The sequence below is a fragment of the Leopardus geoffroyi genome, chromosome B1 (genome assembly GCF_018350155.1).
Source record: "Leopardus geoffroyi isolate Oge1 chromosome B1, O.geoffroyi_Oge1_pat1.0, whole genome shotgun sequence".
NCBI classification, from domain to species: domain Eukaryota; kingdom Metazoa; phylum Chordata; class Mammalia; order Carnivora; family Felidae; genus Leopardus; species Leopardus geoffroyi.
The window spans coordinates 175,480,717-175,507,423 of NC_059327.1; the positions used below are offsets into that span (position 1 = coordinate 175,480,717).

Here is a 26,707-nt window from a genome sequence, read left to right on the forward strand (position 1 = left end):
AGCTCTTGACCTAACAAGGTAATTTTTACATCCTGGTCAGAAAAATGTGCATGCTCATTTTGGTTTGAGATATGTAAACAGATTCATAAGCAATGTGGGATGTTAAAGGAAAAAAAGTAGATTTTTAAATTAGATGATTTTTAACAGAAAAGACTATTCAGCTGCCTGGAAGGCATATTTTTCAGCTTCTGTTTAATTTGTGAGTGAAATGAATATGCAAACTGAACATACTGCTTAATTGGCCTTTACAAGGGAGATCGATAATGCAGAAACATTAATTGTTGCAGCTTTACAGCCGAGTCTGAAAAAGAGAAACAAGAGTGGATTGAAGCTGTGCAGCAATCGATAGCAGAAACTCTCTCTGATTATGAAGTAGCTGAGAAGATTTGGTTCAATGAGTCCAACAGGAGCTGTGCAGATTGCAAAGCCCCGGATCCTGACTGGGCATCCATCAATCTCTGTGTTGTCATCTGTAAGAAGTGTGCAGGTAATTAGTGATAAGTTATGCTCATCACTGTTGGGTGGCAGATTGGCACCGAATGCTCTTTATTGTCCTACGTAATGTGTTTCAGCTAACAGTTGTGGAAAAAGAAAAACAGAGAAAGCTTATTACATTTAAATTAAATTTAGAAATATCTTCTCATTCCAAACTTCTCTTATGCATGACTTAGATGTCGAAATTGATTTTTAAGCATGTAATCATTTTGTGTGCCTACTGGACCATGTGTGGAATTTATAAAGACAGTGTTGACATTTTTAGGTTTTAAGGTGAGTGTGTTTCAGAATGTACCCTGAAGACACGTGCATCTTTGTGTGATTTGCCCATCTTTCCCTCAGTTATATTTTTTAGGATGTATATTTCACATCAAGGTCATTCTGAGCTCTAAACTTGGTATGCCACATCTGGTGTCTCTTTTAATGAGATTTTTTATATAGAAGCATTTCCAAAGAGTATTGAGGTTTATGAGAGGAAACGGTACTATGGTTATCCTATTGTGACATTATAACTTACAGACAGTCTGAGAGCTCAGTGTATTTGGGGGTTCACAGTTGTGAACACCTAACACACAGCTTAGGTGTGTGGTCATAGAGGTCTTGGAAAAGTCAGCCACATCCTAAACTTTACTTTCCAGCTCTACCAGGTACTGTGCTGGTCGTGGGAATTCAAAAGATGTATAAGAGTTGATATGTTCTCCACAGATCTATAAATAGTAATTTCAGTAGAGTATGATAAGGGCATGATCAGAGTTGAGTACAGGTTTCAGTGAGAGAAAATGTAGGAAGAGTGCTACCTTAGCTCAAGCAAAGACTGGGGCAGTTGCTGCAAGCCCTTAGTACTTTTTGAGAGCTCTGTGCTTCCACATTTCTTAGCACACTAAGATTTTTGTCAGGATGTAATTAACATCAATAGCAATAAGAAGAAGCATCTGCTATCCCCCTTCTACTTTGTATTTTTTCCCCAACCTTTTTTGTTCTCTAGGCTCATTGGAAGAGAGCTTCTGTCTTGTTCAAGGATATTCTTTCTACTTATGTCCGCTGCTTCTTCTCTCTTTAGGATCCTCACCTCATCACTTATTCCCTCTCTGTAATGATGCAACCATGGTTTCTTTTGTTTCGGCATATAGAGTTAGGCAAGTCTGTCCTGTTGACACTGGCTTCCGGAAAACATTCCATTCCTTTGTATCATTTTCTGTCCCTTTTCCCCTTCATAGACAGGGTAACTTTCAAGAGTAGAATTCTACACAGATTTTCTTCATTTCTTTCACTTCCTGCTTTTTATTCATCCTGTAATTTCACTTCCTGCTTTTTATTCATCCTGTAATCAGTTTTCTTTTCTCTGTAGTCCAGTAAAAATATTCTCACCGTGTTTATTAATGCATTTTCTCTCTCAGTTTGTGTGTGGTCAGTTCCTCTACTTATTGTCACCTTGGCAGTGTTAGACACTACAGTTTTTGACCACTGTGTCTCTCTGACTTTCCCTCCTCCCTTAACTTCCAAAATACCATCTTCTCTTAGTGTGTTCTTAATTCTCTGGTTATCCTTTTTTCACGTTACTTTTCCTTTGCCTGCTCCGAAGATAAAGGTGTTCCTTTCAGTTACATCTTCAATTGTCTTTCACTCTGATGTTCCTGAAGATGTTATTTATCATTTAAATTCAGCACTCACTCATAAGTGGGCGATTCTCACTCTGTTGAACACCATACCCTTAGGTCTACCTACTGGAGTCTCTTCTTGGATTCGCTCAGGATAGCTCAAAAACAGCACGTTAAAAATGGATCTCTTAGGGCACGTGGATGGCCCAGTCATGATCTCACTCTCAGCGCGGAGCCTGCTTCGGATCCTCTGTCTCCCTCTGGCTCTGCCCCTCCCTCGCTCATGCTTGCTCTCTCTCAAAAATAAATAAATAAACATTTAAAAAAATGGAGCTGTCATTGCTGCCCGACTCATTACATAACACTGAGCATGCTCATATATTCCACATCTTGGTCAGAGGCAATACTGTCTACCCTGCAGTCAAGCCTAAAGCCTGTGAGAGCCTCCTGACCCTTCCCCTTTTCCTTAAAGCCCACCAAGTTCCACCCATTTTTATCATCTAAGGATCTCTACATGTGTGCTCCCTTTGGTTTCTCCTCCTGCTGCCTCACCTCAGTTTGTGTCATTTCTTGCCTTCACTACTCCAGGGGTTCCTGCCAGTTCTTCTGCATGTTTTCTGAGCTTGACTTTTTTCTGTGTTACCTTTAGATCATCTTCATAAATGCAAACCTATGCATCTTTCTACCCTTGGGATTTTAGAAGCTTGTGCTCTGAGTAGTTTCCATTTTAACAAAAGGAGGGAAGGAACCTCTTCCCTAATGTAGAGAGAGGTGTGAGCTTTCATGCTCAGAGACAAACAGTCCTTAAGATAAAGACAGTGTCTTGAATACCTTTGTTCCTTCTCAGCCTAGAAAGCTTCTGACACATTCCTAGGTGCCCAGTAATGATGATTTATATAGGATAATTGAGTCGATGAGAGTAGAATGCTGAGTTCTTATTCTCTGTCAGGCATAAGTATAGAATAAAGAATCCATTGAAGATTTTTAGACATATGTTTATTAGAGTTGTAATATGTAATATACAAAAAGTACTAAGGGCTTGCAGCAACTGTCTCAGTCTTTGCTTGAGCTAAGGTAGTGCTCTTCCTCCATATTCTCTCAATGAAACCTGTATTCAACTCTGGTCTTGCCCTTATACTCTACTGTAATTACTATTTATAGGTCTGTGGAGAACATATCAACTCTTACACATCTTTTGAATTCCCAGGACCAGCACAGTACCTGGTAGAGCTGGAAAGTAAAGTTTAGGATGTTTTCTCCAAGACCTTTATGACCGCACACCTAGTTGTTGTTGTTGTTGTTGTTGTTGTTGTTGTTGTTGTTGTTGTTGTTGTTTTTGGATATCTGTGTTCACATACGAGTGATTTAAACACACCTGTCATAAAAGGTTTTGGTAACCTGTAATTGATAGTGAATTGCCACGTCATAAACATGCACACATATATAGGCGTACAGATATATACATAGTTTTAAAACTAGTTTTATACCACCACAAGGTAGTGATAAAGATGATTACTTTTATCCTTATCGTGGTTGGGATTTCTGTATAATTATCACCACTACTCTTAATGCTGTTGGCATGAAAGAAAGTAGATATTGGTGTGTTTTCAGTTGAAAGGATATATACATATACACATATGTGTACACGTAGACATTTTGAAAAAAAATAAAATACATTTACATACAAATTAAAATAGAAGTACAATTGTGTTTTGACTTCAGGACAACATAGATCTTTAGGACCAAAAGATTCCAAGGTTAGAAGTCTGAAAATGGATGCCAGCATTTGGAGCAACGAACTCATTGAGGTAAGTCTGACTTAACTGTGGTGGTAGTTAGCAGGGGTCCGGTAGTATCTAGCAGTGGAGTGGCATGACTTACTTTAGGAGCTCTGCGAGAATGTTCTCACCACACTGTAAAAATGGCTTATAGTCTGATAGTAGTAGCTTTCGACTCCAACTTTTAGAATGCTTCTTAAATGAGATAGTTACTTTAAAAATAAAAAGTACAAGGAATCTAATAGTAACACCTACTTTTAAGGGCTTGACAGCTTTTTTATTTCTAAGCCAAAATTTTCTTTCTTTCTTTTTAACCCAGCATGGATAAAATATTAGAAAAGTGAATGAAAACATTTGGCAGAATTTTCTTTTCTTTCTCTTGGCCATGCTCTGTCATTAACTGCGCTCATCTGACTTTCTGTCTCCCATTTCCATTTTCTTCTTGGATTTTAGTACCACTCTCGACCACATTAACCCACCTACTCAGCCATTTTAAATGAATCTGTCTCTATGTGAGCTTCAAAAAATAATAATGCTTTTGCTGCAATTTGGTTGCTTGCAGTTTCTTTCCTAGCTAATCTTGTACTGTTATTAAAAGCAATGAGGCTGTATTTAAAATAGAAATAATATCTGCTTTCACATTCCATCTTCCTGAAGGATTTGGGTTTTTCATGTGTTTTTGCATATTTTATACTAAGTTGTATTTTAATTTGTGAGTCAGGTTTTTACAGATTCAAATACATTTTATGAACTGATACTGTTTAATAACTTTTTAACAATTCAGCTCTTTATTGTCATTGGAAACAAAAGAGCAAATGACTTTTGGGCTGGTAATCTTCAAAAAGATGAAGAATTACACATGGACTCACCCGTAGAAAAGAGAAAAACCTTTATCACTCAGAAGTACAAAGAAGGAAGATTCAGGAAGACTCTACTAGCGTCTCTCACCAAAGAAGAATTAAATAAGGTATCAACAATATTTAACAATAGATGTAGATCTTGATGTCTTTAAAAAACGTGTCAAAGGGGCACTTGGGTGGCTCAGTCGGTTAAGCGTCCAACTTTGGCTCAGGTCATGATCTCACGGCTCATGAGTTCGAGACCTGCGTTGGCCTCTGTGCTCACAGCTCAGACCCTGGAGCCTGCTTCAGAATCTGTGTCTCCCTCTCTCTGCCCCTCCACGACTTGTGCTCGCTCCCTTGCTCGCTCTCTCTCTCTCTCTCTCTCTCAGAAGTAAACATTAAAAAAAATTTAAAAATATGTGTCAAGGATTTTGAAGAGTTTTAAAACGTCCTTTACTGTCTGATAAAAGTATTGCTTAATGTAATTTTATTTCCATTTGTGAGATTGTACTATTTATTGATTTTACCATTATTTTACTTAAGAATTCATTATGAATAGTAGATAAATTCTTTGTTCATCACTTGAGTTTCTAGCTAACTTAGGTCCATTATTCTTTTTATCTCCATATTTATTTATTTATTTTTGAGAGGGAGAGCTCATGTATGAATGCACACAAACAAGCAGGGGCGGGGTAGAGATACAGGGAGAGAGAGAGAGAATCTCAAGCAGGCTCTTACACTGACCACGCAGAATCTGATGCAGGGCTTGATCCCTGGAACCATGAGCTCATGACCTGAGCCAAAATCAAGAATCAGATGCTTAACTGACTGAGCCACCCTGGCATCATCAAACCTAGTCCATTATTCTTAAAACTGTGACAACTTCCCTTATTTTAGGGACAGGACACTAAACAGAACTTCAGCTCATATACTGCTGACATTGTGTCACCAAAATCTACATCATTTACTCAGTGTATTGTTAGAAGCGATGGTTTGCTTTGTGCTGTTGACCTGAAGTGTTATTTGCCTTTGGCTGAGTGATTCCAGATCTACTTGTGCCTGTTTTATGTTGCCCACTTGTTCTTTACCCTTTTGGTAAAGAAGTTGTTAAGCATCCTGCCTCCTTTCCTTTTTTAAATTGCTGCTTTGACTTTTTGTGTGTTAGGAGGCTTGTCTATGTAGAGATATTTAATACATGTGCTTTTTATATGCCTGTTGTTTTATTCTTAGAGAATACATTCTTTCATGGTTATCAGTTTTCTGGTATGCTTTTAGTGGCAGTGTTTATGGATAAAAATGCTCAAATAAGTAGCATTATGCTAAACATCTTGGAAAATAAACACATAAAGGCCTTTTTCATACTTGTCTAGAAATTATAAGATAATAAAATTGATTTACATATCAGATTAGTTCCCCTAAACTAAGTTTTTAGTCTTTGTACATCTTTGGTAATAATAGAGTGAGGCTATCAATTGATTTTAAGGCAGTGAACGGCACACGAAAAATGAAGGATTGAATGGGCACCTGAGGTAAAGGAGAGTGAGGGAGATGGCAAGGGGGAGGGGCTTGGGAACTATTATTTATATAGGTTATTACTAAGACACAATTTTATTTTGGGTGGTAGTTTCATTGGTGTTAATTATATTATCAAAATAATTGACCAGACATGCGTGGAATACTAACAGGGTATCATTAACGAAGGATTACGATTAATTCTGTGCACCAGAGGTCCGTAATAAATAAGCATATAAATAGTAAATTGTGGATATGAGGAAGTAATTGTGATAAAGTTACAGAACCAGGGCATATCTTCATCCAATGGTTTCTTGCTTTCTGATGGTGATTGGTGTCTTTTTAGTGGGTATACTGATGTCCCCAAATAAAGTCCTCTCTGCTACACCACACAGTTCCATGAGTTCAGACGTTAGATAAATCTTACATTAATTACTAGCAATTGCCATCTTCCTAAGAATATTATAGAGAAGTATACCCATTGGTATTTATTTCTACAATGGGGTTCTTAAAAATGGTACTCTTAATATCAGTAAATAATTTGTACAAAAAATTTATTGAATATATATATTTTTAATTGGGATATAATTTACCTACAACATTGTGTAAGTTTATCCAACCTATTGATTTGATACATTTATACAGTTGCAATATGATTAGCATTGTAGTTGTAGCTAACACCTGTCTTACATCACATAATTATCATTTCTTCTTTTTTTGAGACCATTTAATATCTTTTAACAATCTTGAGGTAAATAATACAACATTATTGATTATAGTCACTGCATTGTGCATTATATATCCAGAACTTATTTTCTAGTTGCAAGTTTATACCTTAAACAACATCTCCCCAACACCTCTTTCCCCACCCCCGCACCCTTTGGTAACCACAGTCTCTTTTTTTTTTTTTTTAAGTTTATTTTGAGACAGGGAGAGCAAGCTGCATGTGCGTGTGAGCTGAGGAGAGGCAGAGAAAGGGAGAGAGAATCCCAAGCAGGCTCCATGCTGACCGCGTGGAGCCTGACTTGGGGCTTGAACTCACAAACCACAAGATCATGATGAACCAGAATCAAGAGTCGGATGCTTAACTGATTGAGCCACCCAGATGCCCCTTGGTAACCACAATCTAATCTGTGTTCCTATGAGGTGGCTTTTTTAGATTTTACATTTAAATGATAAATAATACATATCTTTCTCCATCTGGCTAATCTCACTAAGCATAATGCCTTCAGCTTCCATCCATGTCCCAAATGGCAGGATTTCCTTCTTCCTCGTGGCTGAATAATATTCCATTGTGTGTGTGTGTGTGTGTGTGTGTGCAGTATGTGTATACTATATTGTCTTTATTCATTCATCTGTTGATGGATACTTAGGTTGTTTCCATATATTGGCTATTGTGAATAATTCTTTAATAACAGATTGCAGATATCTTTTTAATATTGTTTTTATTTCCTTTGGATATATATACACCAGAAGTAAGGTTGCTGGATTATATGGCGTTTGTATTTTTAATTTTTTAAAAAACCTCTATACTGCTTTCTTTAGTGCCTGCACAATTTAAAGTTCCACCAATAGTGTATAATGGTTCTTTTTTCTTCTACGTCCTCAACATTTATCTCTCGTTCTCTTGATGACAGCCATTCTAATAGGTGTGAGATACATCTCATTGTGGTTTTGATTTGCATTGCCCTGATGATTAATAATGTTGAACATATTTGCATGTAACTGTTGACCATTTGGATGTCTTCTTTGGAAAAATGTGTATTCAGTTTCTCTGCCAATTTTTCAATTATGTGTTTTTGTTGTTGAGCTTGTGTGTTCTTTATATATTTTTGATACATACTCCTTATCTGAGGTATGGTTTGCAAATACTCCTTCCCATTCTGTAGGTTGCCTTTTCATTGTGTTGATTTTTTTTTTTTTCCTGATGTAAAGCAGCTTCTTAGTTCGATGTAGTCCCACTTGTTGATTTTTTCTTTTGTTGCTTGTGCTTTTGGTGTCGTCTCCAAAAAGTCACTGTCAAGACCAATTTCAAGGAGATTTTTCTTGTGTTTTCATGTAGGAGTTTTAAGGTATCAGGTCTTACGTTTAAGTCTTTAATCTTTTTTGAGTGCATTTTTGTGAATGGTATAAGGTAGGGCTCCAGTTTCATGTTTTCTGTATGTGGTTATCCAGTTTCCAGTACTATTTGTTGAAGAGACCATCTTTTTCCCATTGAGTGTTTGTGGTGGATAGATATTTATTGCACGCTCAACAAGTTCTGAGTTCTTTTTTAGGTTCTGGGAATACAAGTGTGGTAAAACGTAAATGTGTTTCTTTTATTCATGAGAGTGGTAGTCAGGTAAAAGAGACTGTCCATGAACAGCCAGAGTTCAGTAAATACACCATAGCAAATACAGTCTTCTGTGAAGGAAAACAGTGGGGGGGATGAAAGAATAAGAGTAAAAATACACATGATTTAAATGAGAGGACAAAGGCTATCGCAGAAGATGGGATGTTAGCTGGTATTTTTTCTAACACTCTCATTTTGCAGATGAGGTCAGCTAAGACCCAGGGAGGAGAAGGGATTGCCTAAGATCACCTAGCAAATAAGTACAAAGTCAGATACAAGTCAGGCTGTTTGATTCTGATGCAAAGGAAATTATGTTGGGTGGTGAGACTATGGTAGGAAAGGTAAGTACATTTTTTAGTAGTTGACCATCCAGGGCTGGAACTGTGAATGCATCCTGAGACCTCTTGGCTGTATACCCCAGAGCTGCAAATGGGGATGCTAAATGAGTAATTATTTGGAAGTTGCATTATAGAGGGTAAATTAACCAGTGATCTGTCCAGGTGCACACTGTCAAGAAGGAGATGAAATGGTGAGTCCTGGGCTAAAGAGTTAGATGGAATCAGGTGCTGAAATCACAGGGTTTGGAAGCCAGAAAAGTAAGGAAGCAGAAAGAAGGGATGAGAAGAAGTGAAGGATAAGTGAAGGCATAAGTGAAGGATAAGTGAAGGCAGCTTACTCAAGGTAACAACAAAAACAACAACACAGTTAGGTTCCAGCAGTTCCTAGCCATTTGTACAATAATGTATAACGTAAGTATTTCATGTTGTTAATTATTACCTCCTGCTTGCTCTTCCTCCTCCCTACACATAACTCCACACAAAAGAAAAGATTCTGTGTTTGCTTTGCACTCATCTTTCAGATTCCCAAATCACAACAATGGTTTAAAAAATTATATAGATCTTGATTAGGCTGAAAAATACATACATTCAGCATTCATATGACAAAAGATTTAACAGGTACTTGATTATTACATTTTAAATGTTTTGCAATTTCTGAGCACTAGCCATTATTACAGTACGTAAGCATAAAAAATGTCTTCCTAAGCAACTACAATGGATTGGAAGGTTTGGAACATCCCAGCAACAGAACAATGAGTTAAAACTTGGAGGTCTTAGGTTGTAATTTACATTCATACAAAGGCCTTTTGAGCCTATTGCTTAATTCAGGCCATACTTATTGTTAGTTTTCCTGGTTAAAAAAGGAATACGAAGGTCATCTTATAAATGGTTTGGTAGGCTTACACTCATTTTAGTAGCTAGAATTGTGTTTTCTTCCCTTAAAAGGTCTTTTTTTCTTTTAACGACCAGGCTCTGTGTGCTGCTGTAGTGAAACCAGATGTTTTGGAAACAATGGCTTTGCTCTTCAGTGGAGCCGATGTCATGTGTGCAACTGGAGACCCTGTGCATAGCACCCCCTATCTGCTGGCCAAGAAGGCGGGGCAGAGCCTGCAGATGGAGTTTCTCTACCATAACAAATTCTCAGGTTAGTCCCTCTCCCTGCATTAGCCTGGTCTCTTCTCACGTATCCCTGAAATGACCGAAGCACAAATCTGTTTATTTCTCAAATAAGAAGAACCATCAGAATGAAGACAAGTGTGATTGTTAAAAAGATGGGGGCTGTTGAGGACTATATTTGTTTCATTTCAAGGAAAATGTTTAGGAAGTAAATCTCGTATATTTCTTCAATCTTACAAATTAAAAATTAAAATAGTTAATGCTATGTAATTGTTGTCACCAAATTTAATTTCCATATGTGAATAATAAATATAACTGCTTATTTGCAAATTCTGTGCAAAGTAAAATATCTCTGTATATTTATTCTGTAGTGAATTTGAAGTAACTTTTCTTCTAGCTCAAGACTCACCTATATATTCATAAGCAAAGGGAAATAAATTATGTACATTTTAGATTTCACATGTATAATTTCTGTAATTTTTCCAGATTTCCCTCAACATGACATTCACTCTGAAAGTGGATTAGTTCAAGAGCCTTCCCAATCCATGTTCCTCTGTGACTTTTTGTATCAGGCTTCTGCCGCTGCTTCTAAACTTTCTACAGAGAAAAAACTGCTTGAAGGTATCTTTTCTGCTGCTTTTAGATTTTGTTATCTGTAAAACTTTATTTCATTATCAAAACAATTATGTTTAAATTATGATTTTTTCCCCTTGAGATGTTCTATTTGATCTTGCAATAGAGAAGTCTTTTTTTGAGGGTTTCTAAATGCTTCAAGGCACAGATAGTATTTCATGCTCAGCAGCAGGGATTTACCACTGGGTTGGAATGCTGTGTGAATTCTCAACAGAATTCACTGATGTCTACTTGAGGGCCAGCTAACTCTGTTTCAGGATTTAAGGGTTATTCCAAAGAAATGTGAAACTCAGCCCTTTTCCTTGGGGACAGACACCCTAACTGGTGAGATTAGGTAGATAAATCTCAACACATAGGCAGAACTGACAAGCTTTCAGTACCTATTCTATCGGCATACTAAGTGATATGAAGTAGTTCAGTTCTGATTATAAGTGTATGCATGTATAAGTAGAATCAAGCTTAAGCATGGTTTCAAAAAATGATTGGAAGTAATTTAATTTAACAACCTATTGTAGGTTTGGGGAATTACCAGAGCAGTCATGTGGGCATTTATCCATCTCTGCATCCAGCTCCTGTGTCAAGCATGTGCTAAGCGTTAGGAATTACAAAAATGAAAAAGACAGGTCTCATGCTCATTGTTGAATACATATGAACTAATTTGAGAAATGTAGGCAGAAAAATGTAATGAGATCTGTCTTACTGGAACAAAGAGAATTTAAGAGAGATTAAGCTGTACAGGCCAATTGGTGTTGGGTGTTTAGAGGCTCAGGAGCCTAGTATTAATTCCCTAGGTGGTGTAATCCAGCTGTACTACTCTATCAAAGGAACAATAGGATAAAAAACTCACTTTAGGGTGTTAATCCTGATTCTTGTGCATTTAAAGTGATATTTCAGTATAAATGCTTTATGTCCAAAGAAACGATATCCCTAAGTAGAATTATATTTTTTTATTAGATTTTCCAGAAAACAGTAGCTATCCTTTAGTGAGCAGGTACTATGTGTAAAGCATTGCTTTAGGGACTTTATGTACATTGACTGTAATCTTCATAATGAAAAATGGAGACGCTCAGCATGAAACAGAATTTTACATCTGATTTGTGTTATAATTGTTATTGTAATGCTTTGACCTGGTCCAAGTGTGATGGCTGGTGACATTTTGAATTTAGATGTTTTTGGTTCCTTCAGCAATTGATTTTTAAATATCTCCGTTTACTCAATATAACCAATAATAAATGAAGATTTTATAGAGATTTTTTCATTTTCTAGTGCTCTTTAGTATTTACCCTTACGTAGTCAGAAGTTGGTCAGAAATGGGGAGGGGAGTACCTGAATAATCTATGAATTGACTGTAGTAATTATTAAAATAATCAGATAGTAGGCAGTTAATGTACTTGTAAATGAATTTACAGATATTCTAGACTATTTCTTCTGAATAGTGGGAGACCTTATATCCACCCTTCAATCACTTATAAAAAGATGAAATAGGGAAATTGAAACATGAGATTTTCTTTCTAAAACTTCAGTGTATCATAAGCACTCAGCAGTTAAAAATAAGCTTTCATTTATTTTTTTGGCAAAAATAAAATACAAAATAAAAAACATTGAGCTTATAATATTTATAGACTTAATGGTTTGTTTTAATATTTCCTTGAAATAGATTGCTTTTCTTAATCACTTGAGGAATAAATTAATATTTTAAATTTGTGACTAAATCGTTCTTTCCTTTTATCCTTTAAATTGACTATGGATTTAGAAACTGGTGCATTCTTTGTATATGTAATTTAATTAGGGATGTTTTCTCATTTTGGGACATCCTGTTTTAAGAACTATGAAATTAAGCTTTTGTACTTTGGCTGTGTAGCACAACAGATACTATTTTATTGGAGAATAATCTCCTGGTAATGCACTCTTCGATGATCTTCATTTTTTCCATCCAGTTTGTCAGCAAGTTCTATCATTTCAAACTCAAAATAGATCTTGAATCAGTTGGCCCATCATGTACTCTGGGTTGCAATGCCTCCCTTACTTGTCTCCCAATAACTACCCTAGTTTCCTTCCAAATTATTCTACAAAAGCAGATTTAATGATAATTTTTATGATTTGTCAATTCACAGGTCTTATATTTTCATTGTTTGAATATATTTAGCAGCTTCCCATTCCAGAATATAGCCCTATTCCTTATTATGACCTAAAAGACCTTCCTGTCCCTTCCCTGCTTCATCTCATATCGCTCCTCCCTACACTCACATGCCTGGCCACACGGTTGTCCTCTGTTTCTACACCACGTAATGTTCTTTTCTGACCTTCTGGACTTTTGTAGTTGCTGTTCATTTTCAAGGAGGTCACTTCCCCCAGTCTGGCTTTTTCTCATTTTTCAGGCAACAGTTTAGTGCTACTAGAGAATGCTGTCGCTGGCAGCTCTTTCCTTTCATAGGGTGCTGCTTGTTTCCATCATAGCATCTATGGCATGAAGATGATTCCTCCTTTATGGATTTGTTTCTCCCACTCTCTGGAGTGAGAACTCATTGGGGCATTGGCATTTGCTGGCTTATTCAAGCTTATCAAATCTTTGGTGCCTGAAATAGTGTCAACACATAGTAGTCACGTGTAAATACATATTGAATAAATGTCCATTTCTCTAATCAAGTTATTACCAGTGTAAAAGTGCAAGAGACTTGTTAATATTTTGTCTTTGACTTGTGCCTAAAATATATAATTGCTGGTCAACAGACATACGAAAAGATGCTGAATATCACTAATCATTAGGGAAGTGCATATCCAAACCATCTTACACCTGTCAGTGTGGCTAGGATCTAAAAGACAAGACATAGATGTTGGCAAGGATGTGGACAACCCTCATGTGCTGCCGGTAGGGATATAAATCAGTGAAGCCACTGTGAAACACAGGATGGCGATTCCTCAAAAAATTAAAAATAGAAGTACCAAATGACCTGGTAGCGAAAACAGTAATTCAAAAAGATATATGCAGCATTATTTACGATAGCCAAATCACGGAAGCAACCTAAATGTCTATCCGTAGAAAAATAGATAAAGGCGATGTGGTATGTATGTATGTGTATATATATATATATATACACACACACACACACACACACACACACACACACACACACATACATACACAATGGATTATTACTCAGCTATAAAAGAGAATGGTATCTTGGCATTTGGGACAATATGGATGGACCTGGAGGTTATTGTGCTAAGTGAAATGAGTCAAAGCAAATACTATATATAAATTCACATACATGTGTAATCTAAAAAGCAAAACAAATGAACAAATAAGCGAAGAAAAAAACCCCAGAAACACAATCATAAATACAGAGAACAAATTAGTGGTTACCAGAGGGGAGGGGGTTGGAGAGGAGGAGCAAAATGGTGAAGGGGATTAAGAGGTACAGATTTCCAGTTATGAAATAATTAAGTCATGGGGATGAAAAGTACAGCATTGGGAACATAGTGAAATAATAATGTTGACAAATAGTGACAGATGGCAACATGCTTATCACAGTAAGCATGCATAACGTATAGAATTGTCAAATCACTGTTGTGTACCTGAGAGGTATGTTGTACAACTGCAACTCATATAATGTTGTATGTCAACCAGACTCCATATATTTTACATATATAATTACTGACACAAAACATTTTTTTCAATAAGTGTCTACTTAAAAATGAAGAAAGGGGTGCCTGGGTGGCTCAGTTGGTTAAGCGTCCGACTTTGGCTCAGGTCATGATCTCCTGGTCCGTGGGTTCGAGCCCCGCGTCAGGCTATGTGCTGACAGCTCGGAGCCTGGAGCCTGTTTCAGATTCTGTGTCTCCCTCTCTCTGACCCTCCCCCGTTCATGCTCTGTCTCTCTCTGTCTCAAAAATAAATAAACATTGGAAAAAATTTTTAAAAATGAAGAAAATATGGAACTATCAAGAAACAAAGTTCCATTTGTTTTGTGTTTTTTTTTTTTTTTTTTCTTTTTCCTTCTTTGCTCTCTCAAGATGCTGCAGCGGTGTTACTCCTATCGGGAACCATCTTTATGGGGAAAAAATGAATTATTTGGAAAGATTTGGAGATGAAAGTGTGTTTGTCACCTTTTGCCCTGGCTGGCAAGCATCTGGACTGCACCCCTCTGCCAGTGCTTGTCAGGACAGCCATAGAGCAGCATGATTAAACAGGAAGAAAACAGGATAAAATGCATGCAGTCCTTCAGAGAGTTACGAGAGACTTCAAATTGTCAGTTCAGGTTTTCAGGATTCGAAGTTCTTCTAGTCTCAGGTTATGAAGACTGATCTGTAGTTTTCTTTTTCTTTTTTTTTTTTTTCTCTTCTCAATTTAGTGTTCATGAAAAGAAAGATTGATAGCTCGTATTAAACCTAAGTATAGAGCTGAACAGTAGCATCCTGGTTTTGTTTTGTGTTTTCTCCTCTCAACTGTATTTTTCCCCATTGGTGTATTACTGTCATTTGTTGACACAGTGTTTGATTTTTTAAAAAGCGAGTGGTTGATATGGTTTACTAGAAACTCTATATCATCTGTTTATATTTAATTTCATACATTAGCATTGAGGAATTTTGAGGATCTTTTGTTCTATAATGCCTGGCTTGTATAGTCTAACAATGTTTCTTCAAGGCTAAAACACATTTATTTTAAATAAAAAGAATTCCTAGTGTGTATTCCTATTTTCAGTGAATGCTGAATACCATCATTTTACGAAATTCTTCATCAGGAACCAGCTTCATGGTTTCAAAAAATAATAGTTTTGTTTTAACTATCTTAGAATTACTCTGCATATATGTATTCCAAGCCATGACCTCTCCTCTCTCCAGTATGTTTTAAAAATGGGCTTACATGCTTCACATGTATAACAGGCACAGAGAAGCAGTATGTAAAGTAGGTTCCCAGAGCCTGGCTGCCTGAGTTCTGCTCTCAGCTCTGATGCTAAGTACTTGTGTGATCTTGGCGAAGTCAGGTAACCGTTTTGTGCCTGTGGACAGGAAGGGATGTGTAATAGAACTAACCTAATAGGGGTTTTCTGAGGGTTCAGCGAGTTAATGGAAATAAAATGTGCAGCAGAGTGCATGGCACATATGATGATAGGATGAGGAACAGCAGAAGCAGCAACAGGGGGCTGTCTGTATACACAGCTGCTTCTGATTTCCAGGTAGCATCGGAGTTTATACATATTCTGCAGGTGGTAGCCGACAGCCAGTGTATCCAACCACAGTATTCACATCGCTTCACAGTAGTGTTTCAGTAGGTCACCTCTGGAGCCCCTTTATGTGTATTTGAGTAAATTCCAATCATGTTTTTCTTCCCTGTTCTGAATATCAACATTGAATGGAATGAGCACCCTCTCCAGCCAGTCCAACTACCATACACACCAGCTTTTGTCAAACAGCTTGTATCTTGAGAGTCACCCTCTCTGTGGCCCCAATTTTATTTCTCGTGGACATCATCTGGTTAACTGGTTAACAGTAAGACTTCTTCTGTAGCAGAGAGGGTATTCTCAAAGTCAGAGTTAGGAGAGCATATCTGAATTGGGCTAAGCAGACAGGTGCAACCCAACGTGAGCTTTTCATTGCTTCCCGAATGAGTAAGAATGCAAAAATTTCCTATCACAGCTTTGTTATTATAAATCCTCAAAGGTAACATCTGTGCCTGCCTTGTCTGACCTCTGGCCCATTTCCACCTAAAAAAAAAAAAGACAAATCAAGAGTTATAGTGATGATAATCCTATAGAAATCCCCTCAAGTCCATATTTCTAACTTAAAATGAGTTCACACTCACCTTTTTAAAGGATCTGTCGTTTCTTTCCCATTAGAATTTACATAATTAGACTCTGCATTTACATTTATTTTATGCATCGTGCATTTGACACTTCTTGTTTAAGACCTTCCAATGACTCCCACTTGTGTGCTGAGAAAGGAGCAAAGTCCTGAACACCTGTACTGTGAGACTGCTGGGGCCTGGCCTCTGCTGTCTCTGCTGTGTCTGTCTTCGTCTTTCCTATTTGCTAACTTCACGTGTAATCCGGTTCTCTGGCCAAATAGATTTTTGGAAGTTTCCCCTTTCCTTGACTTTTCTCATAGTGTTCTTTTCCAGAATTATGGAGTGATTGATTGTACCTCCAAATGTATTTTTGACTACTTTAGAAATCTGTCTTTTTAGTCATGAATAACAATTTCAAAAGCTGTTTTTTTGTGAAATTTTTTATCATTCTAGTCGGAGGGTGGCTTCCTCCATGAATGCTTCTAATCCCTAAAGGGACCCCCCCAACCATAGTTCTTATTCTAACCACATTTTCCCTTAGATTGGATTGCAAACTGTATGAGGACAGGGGGCGAGATTCCTAGTCTGTGCCAGTAATTATCTGCGTACTCAGTAAATGTGCATTGTTTTGCATTCTTCTTTTTTTTTTTTTATTTATTTTTTTTAATGTTTACTCATTATTGAGAGATAGAAACTGAGCATGAACAGGGGAGGGGCAGAGAGAGGGGAAGACACAGAATCTGAAACAGGCTCCGGGCTCTGAGCTGTCAGCACAGAGCCCGACGCGGGGCTCAAACTCACCAACCGTGAGATCATGACCTGAGCCGAAGTCGGCTGCCCAACCGACTGAGCCACCCAGGCGCTCCTGTTTTGCATTATTCTTCATGAAGATTATTCTCATCATCGGAGTGCATTGTTTTGAAGTTATAACTCCAGTTGATTAGTACTTTGACTTTTCCTTGTCGTGTATTTTAGAAATCTGCCATCAATATTCATTTAACAATTATGGCCTATCATCATTTTCATACAACTGTGCAGAATACACACTGTGACTCAGGATCCGAGGCTCCTGGAAACTCAGTATATCACCTTCCAAGAGGCTTCGATTGGTGTCTGTGAGCATTCCTTTCTGGTGCCTGTGAAGAAATTCTTTATGCTGTTTTCTTCTTCCAGTCATGATTCAACTTTTCATTTGGCAGTATCTCAGAATACAGTGATCTCAAGCTCTCAGGATTTCCACCTTTTAAGTGTTTCTCCTTGTGATGGTTTTTGAGACTAAACACATTATCTTCTTTCTTCTACTCCTCTCCCCACTCTACATATGATAAAGGGAAATTTAAAGAGGAGGATGATAACTATTTTCTTTTAACTTTTTATTTTTAATTATGTTAACATAATTTCCAACTTAGAAAAGTTACAAGCATGGTACAAAGAGTTCTCATATACCCTTTGCCCAGACTTCCCAAATATTAATGTCTTACTTTGTCATTTTTCTTTCTGTGTATGCATGTATATATGTACATACATGTGTATGTGTGTGTATGCATACGTTTAGAGTTACTTAAAAGTAGGTTGCAGACATTATGCCCTTGTAACCCTAAGTATCTCAATGTTACTTCTTAAAAAGAAAGACATGCCCTGAAATAACCATGCTATAGTGATCAAAATCTGGAAATTATCTGATCTACAGATTTTATTCATTACAGCTATGTGTATAAACCTTATTTAGTAGCTTTAATGTCTGTAGATCTAATGTATATTTGAAATGCAACATTAGGGGTTGCTTATATAATTTGATTCTTGGCAATAACTATAGTTTAAGAGTTTGTACAATCTCTCGAGTCCAGAAATGGGGTAGTGAGATGATAATTAAAATATAATTAGTTTTAACTCCCAGAGACTGAAAATTTCAAATATTTTTTTCTTCCTAGAATTCTTTTTTTTTAATTTATTTATTTTGAGAGAGAGAGCATAAACGGGAGGGGCAGAGAGAGAGAGAGAGAGAGAGAGAGAGAGAATGTCAAGCAGGCTACACACTGTCAGTACAGAGCCAGACATGGTGCTTGAACTCACATACCATTAGATCATGACCTGAGCCGAGATCCAGAGTCAGACACTTAATCGACAGAGCCATCCAGATACCCTGCTAGCATTTCTTTTTTAAAAACGTTCAAATTTAATATTTTACCTCACTTATTCAGAGAGTCATTTGGCAGACTACAGACTTTGAATTACATCACTAGAACCTATAGAAAATAACATCTTTCAGCATTTAATTTTCATGCTAGTGTCTTTCACTAGGAGATATATAGGATGACTAATGGGTTTTTTGCTCAATGAGCAAAGCTCATTGTTTAAGTTCTTTAAAGTGGGAGTTAAAAGGGAGTGATGAAGCTTAATAACCAATTTTGGTAATGCAAAGACAGATTATATAAAATCACTATATTTGGTTGGTGTTCATCCCTTTCATTTGAACTCTTGGATTTATTTATATTTTCATTGTTTAAGTTTCAGTTGAGAAGTAAACAAGGAGTGACATGGGTACTTTAGAATGTATAATAATGTAAAACCCACTAGAAGAGTGAAATAATAAATACTTTATATTTGCACATAATTTTTAGAATTCAGTAGCAGTAGAATGAGCCTGGATAGACCCATTTCCAAAATGACACTTTCTTTCCAGCCCCACTATCTTCCATTAGACTCCACTCTAGCCAATAAGCCTTGCCCCCCCCCTTTTTTTTAAAAAGGACCCAAAATTTTACTTTCAGAACTAAAAGAGATAAAGCATATACAGTCTTTAGGAAGTAGTTTCTGACTTCCATTATTATGTTACTCAATTTGGTTGTAGCACTTAAAAACTTCTCCTCCCCCCTTTACCATTTTAGTGGTCAATTAACAATCATCCTTAGCTTAAGTTTTGTTTATACCAATATTGCTTCATGTGTATGGACCATTATTTATATTCATGGCTGCATTGTCTCAGATATTCTGTTAACCTGTACAATTTACTTTCACAAATGAAATTCTCATAGTTGATGCATTAGCAGAATTTGGCTCATTCTGTACCTTTAAAGTGTGTTCCATGGTGACATTTTTGTAGTCAGGTCTTCTGTATGTAGTTCTTTGACCCTCTCCATTATTCTTGTTCGTCAGCCCTGAACCGTTTCCAGTTCTGGTTCATCAGCTCTCTTCCACCTTTATTTGGATCCCTGTGTGATTTCAGACTCATTCTTGCTACCCTCTAGAATTGCTTGTTTCTCTTATTAGAGAATAGCTTGGCCAGTGTTTTCCATCTATTTTTCTTGCTTCTGCTTTCAGACCGTTGAGATTGCTGAGAATTGCCAGTTAGGGAACCATGCCTTTTGAGTTGGCCACAAATTCATGCGGGTCTGTTTTTTTAGTTTGGTTTTAACCTAATCTGGTTGCAGCATGCTAATTGGTGATCTTTATAAGCAACTTTTTTTTTTTTTCTAACTTTTATTGTACCAAAGGAAAGATAAAATGGTTTCAATGGAAAACAGATATGTGTTCCTTGTTTTTTCATTCTTGGACATTATTCTTTGTTGTTGATAAATTCTTTTCCTCTGATCTTTTTCTCTTTTTTTGGAAGTAATATTAGGATCTTCCAGCTCCATCATCTTGTACTATGTTTTTTCTCCCTCTTGTTTGGGGAAAGTTTCTTTCTAAGCTTTCTCTCTTTTTTTATTTAAAAAAATTAAAATTCGTGATTCTATTTTTAATTATCAAAACTTTTTGTGTTCTTATTTTTTCTTTTTAGAACATGCTGTACTTGTTTTAAAGCTACACTGTCTTTCCTTGACAGTCTGATGTTTATAGTTTTAAAAATTTAATATTTTGATTTTGGTCTCTGTCTTTTATGTTGGAAGGTTTCTTTTAAATGTTTGGGATCAGGTGTGAGAAGACTCCATGAGTCTCTTACTGGGAATGTTGGGATTGGGGTATTGGTTATCACTGGCTTCAACATTTTGTATGAAAATGTGGGCAGATAACTAGGAGTCTGTAGAATGACACGTAACCACTTTTTTTTTCCAGATGGTACCTTATCTCTGCCTCAAGACAATGCCTAGAGGCCCCCAGGTTAGAATCTGTCTGGTCCAGTTTCTCCAGAGTAAAGGACCCAACTTCCACATGAGTGAGGAGGCCTTGTTGCTTAGCTGCTTTAGTACAGGGGAGAAAATGAATGGACTTTACTCCCTTTATATAATAAACTTGTTTCAGATCTACTTCTCACCCTACACTTCCTTAGGTATTAGCCTCTCCCGTAATTTACGGAACTTTGTGGAACATTACTTGCTGCCTGTTAACTTCCTCTGCATGTCTGAAGGTAACATCTTTTGCCTCTGAGACAAGTCAGTCATTTGCTATGTACTGTGGATCTCTTTAGTTCTTTGTCCTTTTGAGTTTGTACTGTCTCTTCGCTGTCATTCTGTTGTGGTATTGGGTGGGAATGGAGATACATACATGGACCCATCCAGCTATGCTTAAAAGTAATTCCATTTATGATTTTTCTGTTGGCTCTTTAACACATTGCTTATTTTTGTATTTATTTTAATACAGAGTTAGCAACCTCATCTGAATCATCTCCATAACTAATAACTTTACTTTCCAGTTTATGAAAATAATAATTTTAACAAACTTTCTCTAGGCTATGCAGTGTGATGATTCTTTTTTTAAATTTTGTTTTGTTTATTTATTTTGAGAGAGAGAGAGTGAGCATGAGCAGGGGAGGGCCAGAGAGAGAGAGAGCGAGAGAGAGAATCCCAAGCAGGTTCCATGCTGTTAGTGCAGAGCCCCATGCGGGGCTCGATCTCATCAACTGGGAGATCATGACCTGAGCTGAAATCAAGAGTCAGATGCTTAACTGACTAAGCCACCCAGGCGCCCCTACAGTGTGGTGATTCTTGAGAATAGAAAAAAAACAGTCCTCGTTATCAAATAGCTTATAGCATTTCTGTATAAACACATTTAATTTGCTACATTGTTCAAATTGCAGTTATATTTAAAAATATTTTTTTAAATTGTCAATATATGTTTAAACAGCCACCTATAAAGTCACTTCTACATGCTTCACATGTATTGCATCCTTTGATCACCACAGCAATCCTATGAATTCGATGGTTTTCTTATCCTCATTTTGAAGATTAGGAACCTGAGAGAATGGTGAAGTTGTATTTCAGGAGTACCCAGTTAGTGATGAAGGCTTTGTTAGAATCCAGAGTCTTTGACTTCCAGTTCCACCTTCTCAGGGGCTGCATGGTGCTAAGGATGCCACAGAAAGATACTTAATTCAGCCTGATGACAATAAAAGTTTGGAGACGAGTCCCAAGAGAGATTGTGCCTAAGCCCAGTCTTGGAGAAATTGGGCTAGCTGGGTGGAGTACCATTTTAGTTAAATAATCTTCTTAGCTCAAGATCTGTCTTTCCAGTTCTTCTCTTTATTCTCTTACCTTTTTGAGAAAGAAAGCATTCATCTTCCATTCAGCTTGGGAAACATTTTTGGATGGTCTGCCATTTGCCTTACCATATCTCATGCCTTCATTTGAGTTTATGATATCCTTTTTGGTTAATGGCATAGGCTGTTGATCTATCCTGACTGGTTTCATTTCTTCCCAACTTGGCTTCTTTCATAAGACACTAAGTAAACTAGGCAGTTGCCTTCTTACAAGGAATACCAACAGATACCGTTTTCAGCCCATCTTTTATTAGATTTCTTTGCTATACTTAATAGTGGTAATCATTCCTTTTTGGAAAGCTTTGAGCCTTTCTGTTTTTTATACTGTCTCTTCTCATTTGCTTCATTGCTTTTTGTCCCCTCCTACTGCTGCTTATAATTTAGTTTCCTGAGATTTTATCCTTGGTTGGTTTAAATTTACAACTGCTGCTTGTACTCTAAAGACTTTCAAGTTGTTGAGCCCTTTCCTTGCTCCAAGATGCAAATCTATAGAGTGATCTGTCTCATAGGTGTCTTGCCTTTGATTTCCAACAGATATCTCCCAGTCAGTCTAAAAGAAAACTCACTGCACTCACTAAAACAGTTTGTACTTTATTTTCTTTTAAATAAAAGTTGACCTTATGGCCAACCTTGTAATTGAAGCTAAAAATAATGGTATGACCATTTATGAGCTCTTCCTTATTCCCTGAGTTTAACATTATATGTTTTATCTCCTTAAACCACACAGAGACATGCATACTTTTCTCTCTCCCTCTTCTCTTCTCCATCTCCCTCCTTTCAACCCTTTCCCCCCATCCCTACTACGACTGCCCTACGTTTGGCTGTCTTCATTTCTCACCTAGACTTCTGTTGACAGTGTCCTAACTGGTCCCCTGCCTCTGGCCTCACCTTCATAAATCTGTATTCTGCAGTAAGCAGAGTGTGTAACATTTATCTCTGATCACATTCCTGTGCTGAAACCATTTCAGTGGCACACCATGAGCTACACAATCAAAGCTCAGCAAACTTCTCTGAAAAGAATCAGATAGTAAATTATTTAAGCTTTGCAAGCCAGATGATCTTTGCTGCAATTCAGCTCTGCCCTTGTAGTGGGAAAACAGCCACAGACAATCTATAAGTGAGTAGATGTGGCTGTATTTTAATAAAACTTTATTTATTAAAAACATGTGATGGTGTGGATTTGGCCCACAGGCCATAATGTGAAGACCCCTTACAATTTGATTTTTAAATTCCCTAACCAAGGTACTGCAGGTTATGGCTCCTTTATTCTTTTGCATACCTACCTAACATCAACCACAGTCTTAACTTTTTACACTGCATTTTTTCCTCTGAATACTCTGTGTAGACATCAGTCCTTGCTGTTTCCGAGTTGTTTGCAGCAATCTCTTTATGGATCTGTCTGCTTTTCTGGTCATCAGTGTCACAGTTATTTCTGTCTTGTACATTCCTTGTTACTAGATTGTAAATTTTCTGAGAGCAGAGAAAGTGACAACTGTATATCCCATGCAGCACTAGCATAGTCTTTACACAAAATAGGAAATCAGTAAATGTATTTGAATCCAATTGTTATTTAAACCATGTGTTTTATAAAAACTAGGATTATGGCATAACTCAATTTATCATTTAAATTCCTAGAGACAAATAAAAAGTGGTGTGTTTTGGAAGGAGGCTTCTTGAGTTACTATGAAAATGATAAGTCTACCACACCTAATGGCACCATTAACATCAGTGAAGTTATCTGCCTGGCTGTCCACAAAGAGGACTTCTATTTAAATACCGGGTAGGTTTACTATTAAACAGGTAGGAGATGAAGAGTAGCTTCTGATAGGTATCATACCAGATAATAAGAGTTTTGTTATTTGAATTCTTCATTTGCTTCTTGTAAAAGGGTTTGATGGTTTCTTGAAGCTTAATCATTTTACAGCTTCCAAAATTTCCTTAGGGAATTTGCTAAAAAGTAGAAAAATTAAAATATTATACTAGGTACTATGAAAGGCTAATGTATTTGCATCTAACCTTAAATAAATTTATGGCATTCCATTCTAGAACATGTAGTCCTAAATGTTTATCATTTACTCATTATTTAAAATCAAGGACTAATGGCATAATTTATGCATTCATTTAGTGTATTATCATTCAAATAGGTGACAAAGGAAAATAGTGATGACTTATTCACATTAAAATAAAAAACTAAATTTATTTAAGATCATATTGAAATGCCAGATTCCTTGAAGATTTACTTTAGCTTTTAATGGTTTCAAAAACATAGCAATTAAAACAGCATTATTTATTTAATATATTTGACTCAATGAATGGTTTAATAGATTTTTTTGTAAGGACTTTTAAAAACAAGCCATCTAAGATACTTAGTGTGAAATTTACATTTTTTGATGTAATTAGTGAAAAACTGTAAATACTAAAATCTGGTTAAGCTAGTTATATAGAAACATAGTATTTTAATATAAATTTTATGAGAATGGGAAGAGATTTGTAAAGCTTTGTTATTTACATAAAATTACACATAAGATAGTATCATCATATGATGACCAGTATATACTAGTTGAGGTGACTATTGTTTTCTAGTAAATCTAATTTGATTTTTGTAAAGAAAACTGATTATTAGTTGATTTTGTTTTAACCTTGACATTGCTTCTTTCTAAATGAATAAGTAACTTAGTGTGGCTTACTATGAAATATTAAATGCATTCTAGTATTCAGATACCTAAGTAGTAAATAAAACATAATTTAAAATATTATTACTTTATGTCAGCATATAATCATATTCAAAATGAAAACAGGCTTGATAGAATGTTCTTGGTACAAGCAGACATGCAGGAGAAACTATCTACAATGAGATAAGGTTAAAAAATAATTATTGCAGTCATATTCTGAGTGTCCTTGAACAGCATTTTCTAGAGTTTGAACTCTCATTTAGATGGGGAGGAGCTACATAATTTTGCATTTGAGGAAGAAATTTGGCTGAAATGGTAAGGGAGAGATGGGAGGTAGATCACAATTACTGAGAGTTTACATAGAGAAAGAGAGCATTAAAAAGAAAAAAAAAAAAACGGGTTTGAGAGAATCTTATGATGGAACTAATGAGATTCACTGTCTCTCTTGGTGAAGAACTGCTGTTAGGAAGAAATTAAACCCCAAGATTTTGAATTTGTTGATAAAATAGATGGCCTCGAAATTGAAACATGAGGAAAACACAACCGTTTTGGGGTAGAAAAAGAGGAAGAAGGAAGAGAACTTTGATATAGGGTATTTTGAAGTTTTCTTAGGTAACAGCAACGATGTATCTAACATGTTCCAGGAAATAGTTGGAGTTATGGACGGATCCCAGGGAGAATTCAGGATCTGGGATGTTACTGTAATTTTAGCTACAGTAGGGAGATACAGTTTTGTGATAAGATGAGATGATGGGAGGAAAATTTAAGACAAGAAGAGGACTAATTAGAGAACTGTTTGGACAATGTTTGCTTTAAATAGAGTAACCCAAGATGGCCTGGTCTGAGAGGGAAGAGGAAACCAAAGAGAGCCAGAACCCTTTGCCACATGGGTCAAAACTGATAAGTGTATATATAGGGCATTAACAAAGCCATGCAGTAGGGTGATTAATTGGAAGACTATTCCTTTTGTCTGATCCAGTGTATTCCATTTATTTGAATGAATTGAAGTGTAAATCATTGGGAAAAGATGATATATTTCAAAGCATTATCCGATTTTCAAAGGGAATTTAATTAAAACCTTGACTTTTGTGTTGTTTCCATAAAAGCCAAAAGTAAACAGTGATATCTTTTTATTCGTGTGTCCTATAGGCCCATCTTTACCTTTGAGATCTATTTACCCTCAGAACGTGCATTTTTATTTGGAGCAGAAACATCTCAAGCTCAAAGAAAATGGACAGAGGCAATAGCCAAGGTATTGCATATTTATCCTAAGTCCGGAAGATTCTTAATTTGGAGTTTCTGGTTGAGCTTCAGAGGTCCAGTAAAATTTTACACAAGATTCTGGGAAAAATGACCATATTTCATTAATTTTTCAAAGGTTATAGTCAAAAGAGATTAAGAGCTTCCTTCCTAGAGCCTTAAGCAGAGAAAAAAATAATGTAGGACCTTGGAGAAATCATTCTTTGAATTAAGGCCATATTGTGATGATTAAGATCTTTTCACTATTATAAAGTCATTTCTGTGTATGTCTCTTTATAGGTGAATATTTTATTCATGGTATACACAAAGGGGAAAGGAACAGATTCACCCAAAGATACAAATGGAGACAAACATTGTTGAAGGTTGACGTTTTGAAAAATGCCACAAATCAGTATAGAGAATGCTTCCTATTTCAGTTCTGTATATATCAAAAAAAAGTGGTTTAAGATGCTGCCATTTGAAAATGCTGTTCAGTTGTAAGACTGATAGAAAGTTTAAATAATTGTTTTGAAATTTGGATTACTTCTAAATTTTTAGGGTAGAAAAACTATTTTTGTTTTCCTACCTTCCCTCAAATCTGTCGGTAGGGAAGGGATTTCCTATTTTCACTGTCTTTATTACTTTTCTGTATTTGTTTTAACAGCATTTTGTTCCCTTTGTTGCTGAAAACTTAACAGAAGCTGACTATGATTTGATTGGTCAACTCTACTACAAAGACTGCCATACCCTGGATCAGTGGAGAAAAGGCTGGTTTTCTATGGACAAATCTAGTTTGCGTTTTTGCCTTCCAATGCAAGAAGTTCAGGAATATAGAATGCACTTAAGAAGACTGCAAGAGCTAAGTAAGATTTTTTTTCCTCTCTCATCTTA

At 36.4% G+C, this 26,707-nt stretch overlaps 1 protein-coding gene across 5 annotated transcripts in view; it reads left to right on the forward strand.

The window, feature by feature from the left end:
• Positions 1 to 26,707, forward strand: part of ARAP2 (ArfGAP with RhoGAP domain, ankyrin repeat and PH domain 2) — a 189,326-nt gene that overhangs the window by 72,564 nt on the left and 90,055 nt on the right. For all 5 annotated transcript variants that reach the window (XM_045474298.1, XM_045474300.1, XM_045474301.1 and 2 more), the window contains exons 11-18: positions 288 to 487; positions 3,816 to 3,901; positions 4,656 to 4,838; positions 9,865 to 10,039; positions 10,498 to 10,632; positions 23,541 to 23,685; positions 25,727 to 25,829; positions 26,481 to 26,679. In XM_045474298.1, coding sequence (XP_045330254.1) covers positions 288 to 487; positions 3,816 to 3,901; positions 4,656 to 4,838; positions 9,865 to 10,039; positions 10,498 to 10,632; positions 23,541 to 23,685; positions 25,727 to 25,829; positions 26,481 to 26,679 — 1,226 coding nt within the window. The remainder of the gene's footprint in view (positions 1 to 287; positions 488 to 3,815; positions 3,902 to 4,655; positions 4,839 to 9,864; positions 10,040 to 10,497; positions 10,633 to 23,540; positions 23,686 to 25,726; positions 25,830 to 26,480; positions 26,680 to 26,707) is intronic.